General features: G+C 45.9%; 2 protein-coding genes across 9 annotated transcripts in view; one reads left to right on the top strand and one right to left on the bottom strand.

The window, feature by feature from the left end:
• Positions 1 to 6,755, bottom strand: part of trmt61a (tRNA methyltransferase 61A) — a 29,771-nt gene extending 23,016 nt beyond the window's left edge. The window contains exons 1-2 of one of the 5 annotated variants that reach the window (XM_015350438.2): positions 6,700 to 6,755; positions 1,354 to 1,742 (exon numbers count right to left, since the gene is read on the bottom strand). In XM_015350438.2, the coding sequence (XP_015205924.1) occupies positions 1,354 to 1,684 (331 nt within the window). In that variant the 5' untranslated portion in view covers positions 1,685 to 1,742; positions 6,700 to 6,755. Of the gene's footprint in view, positions 1 to 1,353; positions 1,743 to 2,452; positions 2,550 to 2,673; positions 2,697 to 4,779; positions 4,802 to 4,956; positions 5,044 to 6,699 lie in introns of those variants that run through there. The other 4 variants (XM_015350439.2, XM_015350441.2, XM_069193100.1 and 1 more) reach the window with 4 other exon arrangements.
• Positions 5,106 to 12,235, top strand: LOC102687152 (creatine kinase B-type). 4 transcript variants are annotated; one of them, XM_015350435.2, is made up of 8 exons: positions 5,106 to 5,214; positions 9,456 to 9,643; positions 9,831 to 9,985; positions 10,137 to 10,269; positions 10,442 to 10,613; positions 11,124 to 11,247; positions 11,396 to 11,585; positions 11,858 to 12,235. In XM_015350435.2, the coding sequence occupies exons 1-8, from the start codon at positions 5,204 to 5,206 to the stop codon at positions 12,034 to 12,036; spliced, it is 1,152 nt and encodes a 383-aa protein (XP_015205921.1). In that variant the 5' UTR covers positions 5,106 to 5,203; the 3' UTR covers positions 12,037 to 12,235. The 4 variants fall into 4 exon arrangements, with proteins under 4 accessions (XP_015205921.1, XP_015205922.2, XP_006632241.2 ...); XM_015350436.2 differs by lacking the exon at positions 9,456 to 9,643 and adding an exon at positions 8,728 to 8,929 and having other exon boundaries at positions 5,133 to 5,214; XM_006632178.3 differs by lacking the exons at positions 5,106 to 5,214; positions 9,456 to 9,643 and adding exons at positions 7,603 to 7,707; positions 8,728 to 8,929.
• Positions 12,236 to 14,218: the final 1,983 nt, after the last annotated feature.

The raw sequence follows: 14,218 nt of genomic DNA, 5'->3' as shown, positions 1-14,218 counted from the left end.
GGGAAATATTTCACAAGAGGCTGTGAAACCCACCGAGAACCTGCAGTGTGCGCCAGCCAGCTCATCCTTACTGCTGTGCCACCCAACGTGGGAAAGGTGCGTCCTCTGAGCGGAGCGAACACTACGCCACGACCTCCGGGACCCGAGGGTCCACTCTCCATGCGCTTACTGTCCAGGCCTCTCGATTCAATCAGGCGAGCTCGAAACTTGCGGAACACTTCTAACGGATTGAATCTACCCCAGCCTGACTTGTGGAGTCCACAGAGCTGGGGAGAGCGTGCTTGAGGTTAAAGGTCTTGGAGAGAGAATTAGTTTAAATCGCTGTACGTACATGACATGGTATGTCCATGAAGCAGTGCTGTTTACACACTAACTACACTGTAATTACAAGGCAACGCCCTGGTCAAGTGAATGACACATTAACACAGAGGTTCTGGTAATGTCTATTGGGGTTCGTTCTTAATCACAGGCTAATTGATTTCAATGCTAGGCTTTAGGTGGGTTTTTAAATTTTCATTTATAGAGGCAAGTAACAAGACGGGTTCAAGTTCTGCTCTAAAATCTCCTATCACTTGTCATTTTTTATTTGTCCTTCATTCCAAATTACCCCAGCTCTCTGCAACAGTGCCTCAGAATTCACAATGTCATTCTGCCTTTGCTACCCGAGTATGAGGTCACTCCTTTGCGTCTAAACTGCTGCTACTATTTTGCTTCAAGTCAGCCTCAGGGCTCGCTCTTAAGCTTGTTCCCAAAGTCTTTTCCGACATGTTTACTCAAGGTATTACTCAAGGACACATGGCTAAATCCAGATCAAACTCCAGTTCACAAGATAAGCCTCTAACCTTTGATATGGGTTTCTTGGAAATAAAAATCCCCTTCGATTTTTTTTTTTTCGAGGAGGAGTCGGCAGAGTTAGTCACTTCTGGCGCAGCCGAGAGCCTCCAACGACTCAAACTTTCACCCCACGCAGACGTTAGGGATCCTAATCTTGAGGCCTCACTTCCCCGATCACTGACTAACAGTTATACAAAACTCAAAAGTGTCAGTTTCACATCATGGCTCAAGAAGGGAGATCAACGCTCCCGTCCCACTCCTTCTCAGTCCATTTCGGTTTTTAACGAGCTCCACCCTCCTGCGATGAAGACCCCCCACGGCAAACAGCTGATAGCAGGAGAGCCTGATTTCTTAATCGCGACCCCAGCGCCACGCGCCCCCCCAATCACCACATCGCCGGAAACCTGCTGCTGGCCGAAAGGAGGAAAGGAAAAGGTTAAAACCTCCCAGGCTGGGGAGTTTGGGGGGGGGGAGGGTGATTTCCCGCAGAGGAAGGTGGGAAGTTCGCCTGCGCCGCACCTGACTCGCAGACGACGGAGCCCGGCTTCAGCTCCAGCATCATGGTGATGGTGGCGATGTCGGTGGCGTACAGGATCTGCGTGCGGTGCGGGAGGTTGAGGGTCCACAGCTCCGGGGTGGGGTGCAGGACGTACACCCAGCCGCCCTTGCTGCAGGTCACCTTGGACCCGTAGTGCTTCCCGATCAGGTCCGCGGAGTGCCGCAGCGCGCCGTAGCGGGTCTGCGTCTGGCCGCCGCGCTGCACCTTCACCGGGAACATGGAGTCGTGGCCCAGGAAGACGATGGCCGTGTCCCCCTCCTGGATGACATCGCCGTACTCCACGAAACTCATGAGGGGGAAGAGGTCCAGGCGGTCAGCTCGCGTCCAGCGTACAATCCCGTTTCTCCTTCTGCAGTGAACAGAGAGTGAACTTACGACCTTGGAATAAAACGATCTGCCACATTCGAACTATGCAGCATACCGCACATTCAGACTGAGACTTCAGAGGTGCGAGCCGGTGTCTTCCCACCTTGAGCAGATGGCTCAAGAGAACATGAACTCCAACTCAAGGGCTTACAGCTTCTTAAAAAAAAAACAACAGCTCACAACTGGCAGCCCACTGGAGCTCAGCAGGTGTGAGCCTGGCCAGTACCTGGATGGGAGACTCCTGGGAAAACTAAGGTTGCTGCTGGAAGAGGTGTTAGTGGGGACAGCAGGGGGCGCTCACCCTGTGTACTGTGTAGGTCCTGATGCCCCAGTATAGTGACGGGGACACTACACTGTAAAAAGGTGCCATCCTTCGGATGAGACAAAACTGAGGTCCTGACTCTCTGTGGTCATTAAAAATCCCAGGGTATTTCTAGAAAAGAGTAGGGGTGTAACCCCGGCGTCGGGGCAAAATTTTCTCCTGGCCTTTATTGGTCTTGACCTCCTAATAATCCCCATCTCTGAACTGGCTTCATCACTCCGTTCTCTCCCCAGAGAGCTGATGTGTGGTGAGCGTACTGGCCCATCGTCCAGGTGGGGGCGGAGGGGAGTCCCTGCTGCCTTTGAGTAAGCGTCCAGAAAAGAGCGCTATATAAGTGTTAAGAATTAATATTATAACAGAAAAAGAAACACCTTCCAGCTGCCTCGTCTGGTGAAGAGAGGAGTGTTCTTTACTCATCTTGGTTTGTGAGTGCACCTCCTAGGAGCATCCATGGATGCTCAACTTCGCCTTACAACAAGAAATCAGATCAAAGGTGGCTTAGTGACAACGCTGAACATCTCGGCTTACGCCACTTTGAAGGAAAAAAAAGAGAAAAATCACTTCTGATTGTGATAATAAAGTATTTACCCACCCACACATATACTCCGGTAATACAGGAACAAGTTTTTCCAGTGCATAGAGGAAAGATGCTTTCCGAGACTTATGGGGCCAAAAGGCGGAAGCTTTTCTGGGAAGAATTTTCTGCTTCAGAGAGCAATCTTAATGAAGGCAGCAAGCCGACATAACTTGATGCTATTTTAGAGAACACAATTTTCAGCTCAGGGCTTATCTGACGCACGGTTGCACATATCATAAATTTTAAAAACTACCAGACTCGCTACACGTATATTTACTGGAGCATCTTCCTCATGGGCTCCAGGTGCGCATCCTCCTGTGTAGAAGACCTCCTAGATGTTTAATGGCGAAACCGCAGAGCAGGGGGACTCCGAGAGCGGCCGACCCACAGCCTGGGGGTCCGAGGCTCACGTCTGAGGTGTGGTGGCGATCGTGAGGAGTTTGTGGAACAGGCGAATCAGTGCCAGGACTCCCTCGGGGCTGGGCGCGGCTGGCCACGACCCGCACAGCGGAGAAATCCCCGGTGCCAGTACTACCGGTCTCTTGCGGCAGCAGAAGTCAGCATTCTGAGGGGATTCAGGCCCTCTTAGAGACCGCGTTACACTGAATGTCCCCCGTTACACTGTTTCTTGACCGTGTGGGTTTTTACCCAGGTGCTCCGGCTTCCTCCTGCGGCTCAAAGACATGGCGCCCCGGGTGGGCGGGCGTCTCTTAACGGCTGCCTGTTCGCTCGCCTGCGCGCGCCCTGCGAGGGACTGCTCCCGTTGGAGAGAGAGTCTTTATCATCCTCCCCAGGGGGGCAACTTGTTTTTACAGTGGTAGACCACATCAAGAAAACCCACAAACCCACAACGATGCTCATGGAGGTACACTAAAGAATCGTTTGTTAAGCCAGGCTACGGCCACAGGTATACATGAGAACCTTTTTTTAACTTGGGAAAACCTGTATCTGCGTTCTGAGGGGAGTAACTGGAATTCATTCAAGAAAGGGCACGAAAGGTCCTTCAGGGTGGAACATGCTTTATGCAAGACTCGTAACTGGGAGTTAAAAACTGGGGGACGCGGGACAGGGCCGAAAGATCAGCACCAACGACTTTCTGAAACCGTCCGACAAACACTTCCCGGTTTGCTCTCAGCCCTGTTATTCAGATTCCCAAACCAGCGAATCAACAGTAAAAGATTCAATAAAAGACTTGGAAAACATGATCGGCAACGAACTGTAAAACGTATGACTCAAGATGCACTCTAAGAATACAGCGGTCGCTGACTCTGCGTGGACTGATGTTCAACGACGACATTTAACATCAGCACAGTAACAATAATAAATGATGGCACGTTACTGTCAGGCCCCTAGGGACTCTCCCCTCTGCTGTAAAAAACAATGTCACAACAGCCCGAGCTAATACAGAGATGAACTGCTGACAAATCATCACCAGTATGATAAACCACTACTGAAAAATGCCATTTGTTTTGGCAGATGCCCGCCATGATCAAGCAGGTTAATACGTTTTAATTTTGCTATCCAGTTAAATAAAGGTATAAAGACCGTGATTAATGCCTTATAGCCAACACAGCGGGATGGGTTTAGCCATGTTTAAGCTGTCCTGTTCAGACAGCCACTTGAAGCAGCCCCCCTGTTCACTGGCACTGTGGGAGCCCTGTGGGGGTGCAGTTCAGGCCCTAGCTTTGTAACCCTAAAGCTGGGCATGAGTACACACAGGTGAGCCCCTGCTCTTATACTCTTGGGCAAAGGCCTTCACTCAGAATGCTCCAGGGACATGCGCAGCCCATCACTGTAAAATAAGAGGAAGGTCTCAGATGACACAGCTGGTTAAATAAAAATTAAATAAAATCAATTACCCTCGGAGCTTGTTTCCCCACAGCTATACTGAGCAGACCCCAGCCTGTGCTCCACACTGCCCAGCTCTCAACGAACCAAGCTAACTCACCAAAAGAGTGGGATTTAAACAAAAACACTGAGGGTATGCGAGACCAGACCACCAGGGAGACGAGGTTGAAACCTTACTCAGGACGTTGCCAGAGCCACAACGTGCCGGGCATGAAACGATTTTTCTGCATTCGTTCAGTTGTCACCAGGGGATGTTGCAACACCCTCACGTACCCAGTAACACGTTACAGCTACGTTACTTGTGGCATCGCCTTAGGCCACTGATCGCCGTGACCAAGCAACGAGGCTCCCCTGCCACACAGTCAGGATTTTTTTTAGTCTTGGAAGTCTTTTATAAAACGATTACGTGGGGTGGGGTGGGTGGAAGCACTTCGCTGTAAGTACAATTACCTGTGAAGTCAAGTCGCCTTCAATCATGGATTGGACCATTTAAGATGCTGTGTCCATGGATACAGCGCCCGCGGGCGCACGAGCCTGGTACCGCACAGCTCGCGCCCGGGGGTCTCTTGTTGATTTTTATATTTTCAAAACGGCACCTGGAGGTTCTAACCGACCCCCGTTTTTCAAACGACACCAACGGCTTCCCTTAGTCTCCCCAACCCGACGGCAGGCGGTGAAGCTGCACTTTTCCCGCAAGATGAAAGACCTGTGAGTTCACGGAGACTTTCTCATACCGATGTTTCAACGTCGTCGTTCAAATACTAACTCCTACTAATCTCACCTCCAAATATATAAAACAGCCCTTAATCGAAAAAAAAGACCTTTTAAGTCATTTTGTTTTCGGCAAGGTGACTGCGGTAACTACTTTCGACGGGCTAAATTTAATATGTGTTCAGAAATTGTTTTCAAGTAATACACAGAGATGTCGCGAAACGTAAATTACTTCACCTCACATAATCGGTTTTGAACTAGTTTTCAAACATTGTGTGAAAATGCTAAAAAGGTTTTTTTAAGCTGTTCTCGTGCAAAATAATTAAAATTTAACGGCTATGATAGACGTGCGTTTTCCGTTTCGTCAATTTCCCTGTATTTGGTGGTGTCGTCACTCCGTGCAGCCTTGGTCCTAACTGACCGTCGGGCCCTTCATCGATGGAGCAAACTGCTGCTTTTAACGTTTGTTCAGACTTTTCGTCTCCATGTTTCCTGCACTCAGGGCCTGGTCTGAATTCCCACGTACCGTCTGTCAACCCATGGAGAACACAAACCCGGGAGCGGCCTCTCCCCATCCTGCCTGTTGAGAATATGCCCCGTTACCCCTGAATGACCAGCCAGCTCTGGACACGATGGACAGACACGAGTGGGAATGCCCAAATGTGTATGGCACAGTCCCCCCAGGGTGACCTCTTCCGTGGGGCTCGACTCGGTTGACATTTCGCTTGTCGACGGCGGTGAATGAGCGGAGCTCCGATACCGGTACACCTCATAGGTCCGGTTCGGCTGTAGGAGCCGAGAACTGGGCCGGGAGAAAGCGCGCTCCCAAAACGCGTGTTATTCCGCGGTTTCGCGTTGTCCACGATGCCAAGGTTTGGTGGTGGAGGGAGACGGTTCTGTAACGGTACCGGTACCGAGTTCGGCGTCTCGCGGGCAGCTCCCCGGACCTCCGGCCACGAGCCGTCTCGGCACCTGGAGCCTGGGACAATTTCCCAAGCAAAACTTTCCGCCTAGCGAGCGGGGAAAGTTCCAGAAAACATCGGCTGCCCGTGTTCCTGTGCTTGGTTTAGGATTAAAATTGTTTTTTTTTAAAGAAATGTTACTTCTCTGACACCGAACCCGACGGGACGGTTCCGAGATGCCTTCTGATGTCGGATTAGCTGCATAACCCGGTGTTGGGAATACGCAGATAAGAAAGAGTAAAACAATAATTACACGAATACTCGGGCTTTTAAATATCAAACTCTACTCACAATGAACCCTAAGTATTGGGAATGTACGCCGGAAACCCTGTGAACAAAATACAACAGAGCTTGCATAGAGAACACTAGCACATTCACACGTAAATATAGGATTCCAGTTAAACTGTCCCTCCCGGCCAGTAGTTTGTATTTTACACCAAATAAGCGATATTTGAATTCAGAGTTTTAAAGGCTATTTTAAATATAATTGTTTGCTTGCTTCAGCCACCACAGCACTCACCTGGGAGAAGACACAACGTGCGCGATCTCCGTCCCCAGTTGATGACGTATCTGTGTCTTAAAAAGACAGTACGTTTATTTAAAGGTCAAAGCCTTTCTTACAGCTTAAAGCTTTCTGAAAGGTCTGACTGAAAATCATTTGGTTATTGATGTATATAGCAAAATATTTGGCGCAGTATTTGTGGTTCCTCAAATGCATAAAATATACATGTTATAAACATGGATGTAATCTATTATAATGCTTAGAAAAGCTTGCATGTGGTCGATGGGCTTTAATAAAAGGATTGCCTCAATCTCCGGTCAACAAGATAAATCATTTTGCAGCAAATCATCTAGTTGTTGTATATGGTAGCCAAACGAAGAAACCTTCGTTGTGCGCCTTGGGCCAGTTGACATCCTCATGCAATTGTATTTATGCGGTCAGTTCAGTTTATGTACAATTTTGAATTTCACTATTTGTTCACTATTTGGCTAGAATAGCACTATTTTGTGATGAACATTATCGACATCAAGAGAGATTATATAGGCTGGGCATTAAATATTCGATATTAAGGTAAAAAAGATGTTCAATAAACCTGAACCACCCAAATTCTTATAAATAATACATTTTATATGCAAGATGGTGTAAGATAATTCGTTACATGTATTGCTAGGAACACATGTAGCACAAACGACAACAGTTGGTATTTGTTTTATTGTTTAACATTCTAAAGCAAGTACAATACAGCGAGGTTTTACGTATATTTATCTAACATACCGAGTATTTTGAAAGATACGCGTCACTGGATCTGAAAGCTACTAACTAGCCAAGCGCGGACAGTGCTGGCTTTTAGCCCTTCTCCAATAGAATGAATGGACTCCAAATAGCAACCAATCGGAGGCGAGCGTGGATTGTATATAAAAAAGATCTCGGGTGCGTTATTCTGGACACCAGAGTGAGGGTTGGTGTGCTCATTCCAGGGGAGAATAAAAAGGAGTCTATCTTTGTTTCCAAGTTCGGCATCATCGGGTAAGGCGGACATTGCTATTTCTAAACCGTTTAATTTAACGCGCTTTAAATACCGTTTGGATTATTTATGTAAAACGTCATTTTTTTTCCCCAAGTGCGACATTACAAGCTCGAGAAATGGATACAAATCGTTCGCAGTTTATACTTGTATGTGAGGGTGAACAAAGACTTGGTTTCAATGCCGTGGAGAAAGTGTCGGCGGTGCACTTGAGTGACAGACGCCGAGAACCGTTGCTGACCCAGTTACAGTCCGAGCTCGTAGGAGCTGCACTGGAATCGGTGATATTTTAAAATCTGTGCTGTGAACCTAAATCGTCATCCTGCACTATGCACTTCTGGAGATCACTGCTTGAATGCAACAAGGATTCTTGCCTTAATTAAAAACGCTAGCAAGCGGATAAGACCATAGACCGGAATAGACTGTAGCACTGCCGAGTAAGATTTTTAAAACCTTACCTGCGAAGTCCTTGAAAACGCCGTTCTGTATGACAAGGTATCTACGATTAAAGAGAACAACGATTTAGTTTCTCGGATTACTTTTAGAAATCAAACAATTCCGTGCCTGATACAGCTGATTAATCGATTCGATTAATTCCCCCCCTAATTTATGTACAATTCAACTTGAAAAGCGCAGTCAGCAAGTATTTCCAATGTGGAAAGAAGACCTACAAATACTGCGCCAGACATTTAACCCTTCTGTCGCACAGACACGGGACACTGCGGTTTTCAAACGAGTAGTTTGATTCACAGTAGTTTGTGTGGCTGCTGAATTTAATTAAAAAAAGCTTACTTTAAACTCTAGTCACAAGAATCATTTATCATTTAATGCATTTTAAATGTTTAACAAATTATGCTCGTTGATGGTTTTAAAGGGATACCACCAGTACGGTTACTTTTTGTGCGGAATATTGACTCAATATTGTAAACCAACCTGAACAAAAGTTTAAATCGTTCCACAGAACTTGCGAAATCGTTTTTTTCCCCCGCTGTAAACAATCTTTCCCCCCATCCTGCGCCCAGGTGGTAACCATGCCTTTCGGTAACACGCACAACATGATGAAGATGAAGTACTCCACTGATGATGAGTTCCCAGACCTGAGCAAACACAATAACCACATGGCTAAGGTGCTGACTCCGGAGGTGTACGGGCGCCTGCGGGATAAGCAGACTCCTAGCGGATTTACACTGGATGATGTCATTCAGACTGGGGTTGATAACCCAGGTAAAGATCGGAGCCGCTTTCCTCCTTAAAAGCCATCTGTTCTTCTTCCTTAAAGTGCTGCTTCCAAATGGCACAAAGGCGTTTACCTGTCGCCGCCTTGTAAAGTCGGATACATTGTAAGCTTTATCCAGTTATCGCAGTGACCTTGCCAGAGGTTACCTTGATGGTTGCACAGAGGCTACCCTTGTAGAGACCTTAGCAGGGGGAATGGCTGTTGTCCTGTTACATCACTGCACTGTTCTCAGAGCAAACATTGTCAAACGCCTAATTTCAGGAGATTAAGAATATCAAGATGTATGCCGAGAACCTTGCCCTTGACATTGGGATATCGATAAAACATTTTATTATATCTTTAGATGAGGCTAAACTAACGATTTTACTAACCTCTTGCACTAACGTGTTAGTGAATAGAGGGCTTGATGTCAAGGTGTGTTGCTGTTATGTTCTAAAAGACCCTAATCAATGGAGCACTTTAAGGTGGAGCAGGTGGCTTTCCTTTACCATGTAGAATTTTGTTGTTGTTCAGCAATAGTAAAATGGCCACACTGACCATCAAGAGGCTGTCTGCTGAGATGGAGTATCCTGACCTGAGCAAACACAACAACCACATGGCCAAGGTCTTGACTCTGGATATGTACAAGAAGCTGCGAGAGCGCTCTACCCCTGCTGGATTCACGATAGATGGTGTCATTCAGACTGGGGTTGATAATCCTGGTAAAAATGAATTCCAGACTTCGCTTTTAATATTGATAAGCTTCATCTGTAGCGTCAGTGTATTTAATACTTCAGTTTGTTAACCTTAATTGAGCTGTAACTTGTGTGCGAGTCAGAAGCACTTCAGCATTTATGCAAAGTCCCTTTGTTGAGCAATTCATCCCAAAAGGAACTTTTCATTTCGCAGGCCACCCTTTCATTATGACGGTGGGCTGTGTGGCAGGTGATGAGGAGTCTTATGAGGTGTTCAAGGACCTGCTGGACCCCGTGATCAAAGACAGACATGGGGGCTATAAGCCAACTGATAAACACAAGACTGACCTGAATCCAGACCATCTGCAGGTGACTTTACTAAAGAATAAATCTTTGCGCACTGGAGGTGTCGGCTGGGATGTTCCTCTTGTCTCTTGCTAGTGGGTGTTAACTTGTAGCAGTTGTATAGGGCTCCTGGACTATCTAGTAAAACGCAGAAAAATCTCTGGACCTCTTGCAGGGTGGGGATGACCTGGATCCCAACTATGTTCTGAGCTCCCGTGTCCGAACGGGCAGGAGCGTTCGTGGGTTCTGCCTGCCGCCTCACTGCAGCCGTGGAGAAAGACGGGCCATCGAGAAACTCGCAATTGAAGGTAAATCTCCATCTTAAAGACTTGAATATCAGTTGTCAAGTTTAAACTGTGCAAGTAGCACCCTCTGGCACATGCAAGTGGCATTACAATTTCAGACTTACTTGGCTCTTTCATATGTGTTTGGCAGTGGTTAAGCATCCTAAAACAAATATTCATTTGCTCTTGTTTTAAGGTTTAAGTGCCCTTGATGGTGATCTTAAAGGAAAATACTATGCTTTGAAGAACATGACTGAGGAAGAGCAGCAGCAGCTGATTGATGACCACTTCCTCTTTGACAAGCCAGTCTCCCCTCTGCTGCTGGCTTCAGGAATGGCTCGTGACTGGCCTGATGCCAGGGGCATCTGGTGAGCATTGAGGTGCACTATGAACACAGTGTGAAACGTATGCATTTGGGGTAAAAAAGTGGTCAAGACTCTCCAATAGCTAAACAGTTTTCACTTATTTACATTGTGGTTTTGCATTTTGCTACAATGTCAAACTAGCCAAGGCTAAAAATTAAATGTTAGACCATTTAATGATTTCAAAGCTTGTGAATTTGAAAAGGACAAATGTGGTATTTTACTTATACCCATAATCTTTTTCAGAATGTTAAGCCATGCAAATCTTTTGCAGTTGGATGGATTTGGACAGTGCTGTGGAACCTGAATGCTTACCAGTAATCATTGTAAACTCTTTGGGAGGAGTTGCTTGATTTATTCAATTACCAAAAAGATATCTGGTAGTTCTTGGATTCCTGTAATGTCTATTTGGGGTCAGTGAACAAGGAACACATTTCCCATGAGTTCTTGAATGAGCTCTTCATGGAGTTTCCAAATCCTGTTCAGATCTACAGTTTGCACTTTTTTTTTTACCAGGCACAATGACAACAAGACTTTCCTGGTCTGGGTGAATGAGGAGGATCACCTCCGAGTCATCTCCATGCAGAAGGGAGGAAACATGAAAGAGGTCTTCACTCGCTTCTGCCATGGGCTTACCAAGGTAGGTGTTACAGCAGATGTCCTTGACTTGAACCCTAGGACCTCTTGCTTTTTTGTGTGTACTGGTTTCTGCCAGGAGTGTCGATAGGTGATTAAACAAGATGAGGGATTTGAGCAATGAGTTACTTGAGCGTTTTTGTCTTTTCCAGATTGAATCCCTGTTCAAGGAAAAAGGCCATGAGTTCATGTGGAATGAGCACCTGGGATACATCTTGACTTGCCCCTCCAACCTGGGCACTGGGCTCCGTGGGGGTGTCCATGTCAAGCTGCCCAACCTGAGCAAGCATGAGAAGTTTGGAGAAATCCTTAAGCGACTGCGACTTCAGAAACGTGGAACTGGTCAGTGCTTCTCTTTATATTGGGCAAATTTGATCTTAAAGGGTTCAATTCTTTCCAAAAAGGGAAAACTTGTAATTCTTTGAGTTGTATTTCCTTGGTTAGCTTTAAATCACTTCTAAGGCAAGAATGTTTCTTCCTGTCTAACTTGCAACTCGTGAAGTTTCTTACTGACATCTCATCAATGGCAGTATAAAATGCCAGTTCCCTGGCAGAGAAAGTTATCACCTGTCCAAGCTGAATCTGAAAGCCTGTTGTGATGGTGCTCTTCTCAGGTGGCGTTGACACTGCAGCAGTGGGAGGAGTGTTTGACATCTCCAATGCAGACCGCCTGGGCTTCTCAGAGGTGGAGCTGGTGCAGATGGTGGTGGATGGGGTGAAGCTCCTGGTCGACATGGAGAAGCGGCTGGAGAAAGGCCAGTCAATCGATGACCTCATGCCAGCTCAGAAGTGAAAATCTCTGGACTCCCTTCAATCAAACTCCCCACTATGTCTGTTCAAGGAATACACTCTACCCAAACTTTAGTGGCACAAAAAAATAGTAGACAGGTCTTCCATCAGTATGATAGAAGATTTTTGTACTTGCAAAGGTCTCCCAATGTTCTTTCTGAAAATGGATTGTAACACCTGAAAATAAATCTTGTCCCATGGAATGTTTGGCTTATTTTTAGCAGCACTGTCTAACATTTATATACACCAGAATTTGTATAAAATAATTGAAGTAGCCTCTATTTCTTATAGCAGTTGAAATTTGACAAAGCTAGCAATAAGATTCTGATTTACTTAGATGCACTTCTGGCTAAATAACATAACTGGTAAGATCTCTTGGAACATGTACATCCTTGATAACAGTACCTGTAACATGCATTGCTCTATCAAGATAAAGTACAGATTTTAAGTGAAAGCATTTAAAGGCTAAGACACATTTCATCAATCATAATGCTGGAATTGAAGATGGGATGCAAAATGTACACTGCCTCACTTTTAACTCCTCTTGCAATATTCCCTCAAGCAGCAGAGAGCCAGTTGACGGATAGGGCTGCTGATTAACACTCCAAGCTGTAATTACAGAAGCTTGGCCGTGCAGAATAATAAACCAGGTCACAGAAGGGTGTGTTGTGTTTCTTAAAATGTATGGCAGCTTTCCGTTGAAAGGAAGAAACTGTAGAACCTCAGATTACTCACTCCATTATCACATGAAGATAGGCTCATGAACACTTGACTGTTACATTTCAAACTGGTCTCTTAAAATACTGGAAGAAGAAATAACAGATACTGATGAGGCTCAGATGACTCTTAAACTATATTTTGAGTACATTTCCACTGGCTCGGTACTCTCTCAGTTCTGTACCCCATCTACTCAACAGCATATGGCGGTACAAAATGGCTACTCTGTTCTCCTTCAAGTTGCAGCATTTGAAGAGGATCCATTCTATTTGTGAAGTATTTTGGAATTTGCTGTTAATGCAAGGGGTTGCATAAAGTGAATAGGGCTCTGGCCTCTAATGATAGAATTGTTGTACCCTGTAGCAACGTGCTCGAATTGCTCCAGTTCACCAAGCCACACAAACAGGTACCAGCCTGGATTAGATTCCATCCAGGGGGATATCACAAAAGCTGACTGCTTAACACTGCTTAGAACAGGAAAAGATCCAGTCTGATTGAGCCTGAAGACACACATTTTACTTGTTAATGCAAGGCATTATTTCAAGTTTATGTGAGAGACTTGCTACCAGGCCATTGCCAGTTCAAGCTCTGGTTCTCCCACAGATTCTTTGTGTTACCGTGAGCAGGTTACTAAGCCTCTTTGTTCTTCAACCTTCAGATGAAATGAAACACCGAAATCCTACTCTAAAAGACCGTGCAAGTATGAATAGAGGAAAATGACAAGCTTTGAATACAACTATCTGCTAAATGTTTAGTATGCAGTATACTATACATCCTGACTGAAGACTGAAACCTCAAAGGTGCAGGTTAGTGCCTTAAACAGATGTTTCAAGAGAACATGAACTCTAATTCAAGGATTCAGAGCGTCTTAAAAAAATACTCAAAATTGGCAGCCAACTGAAGCTCAGCAGGTGTGAACCTGACCAGTAACTGAAGGGGACACCTCCTGGGAAAGCTGGAAGAGGTGTTAGTATGACCAGTAGGTACAGTAGCACCCATCCCACGGTTGTGTGGGTCCTAATGCCCCAGTATAGTGACGGGGACACTATACTGTAAAAAAAGGCACCACCCTTCAGATGAGATGTAAAACTTAGATCGTGACTCCCTGTGGTCATTAAAAATCCCAGGGCATTTCTTGAAAAGAGCAGGGGTGTTCAGGGCATTTCTCAAAAAAGGTAGGGGTCTTGCCCAGGTGTCCTGGACAAATTGCCTCCTGGCCTTTACCACTCATGGTCTTCTAATTATCCCCCATCTCTGAATTGACTTCATCACTCTGTTCTCCTTCCCCCTGATAGCTGTGTGGTGAGCATACTGGTGCACTTTGGCTGCCATTGCATCATCTTGATGGGGCCTACACATTAGTTGTGGAGAGGAGTCCCCATTAACTTTTAAGCACTTTGAGTGGAGTGTCTAGAAAAAGTGCTCCGTGTCAGGATTATTTTTATTAAAGTGGGGAAAAATGAAACAAA

Source organism: Lepisosteus oculatus, chromosome 8, assembly GCF_040954835.1.
Source record: "Lepisosteus oculatus isolate fLepOcu1 chromosome 8, fLepOcu1.hap2, whole genome shotgun sequence".
NCBI lineage: Eukaryota > Metazoa > Chordata > Actinopteri > Semionotiformes > Lepisosteidae > Lepisosteus > Lepisosteus oculatus.
Note: the sequence above shows the minus strand (reverse complement) of the source record. Positions and strands in the feature narration are given on the sequence as shown.

Excerpts from the sequence above, each read along its gene's own strand:
- LOC102687152 (XM_015350435.2), top strand. Across the intron at positions 10,270-10,441 it reads CGAGAAACTCGCAATTGAAG|GTTTAAGTGCCCTTGATGGT; the intron begins GTAAATCTCCAT and ends TCTTGTTTTAAG. Across the intron at positions 10,614-11,123 it reads CCTGATGCCAGGGGCATCTG|GCACAATGACAACAAGACTT; the intron begins GTGAGCATTGAG and ends TTTTTTTACCAG.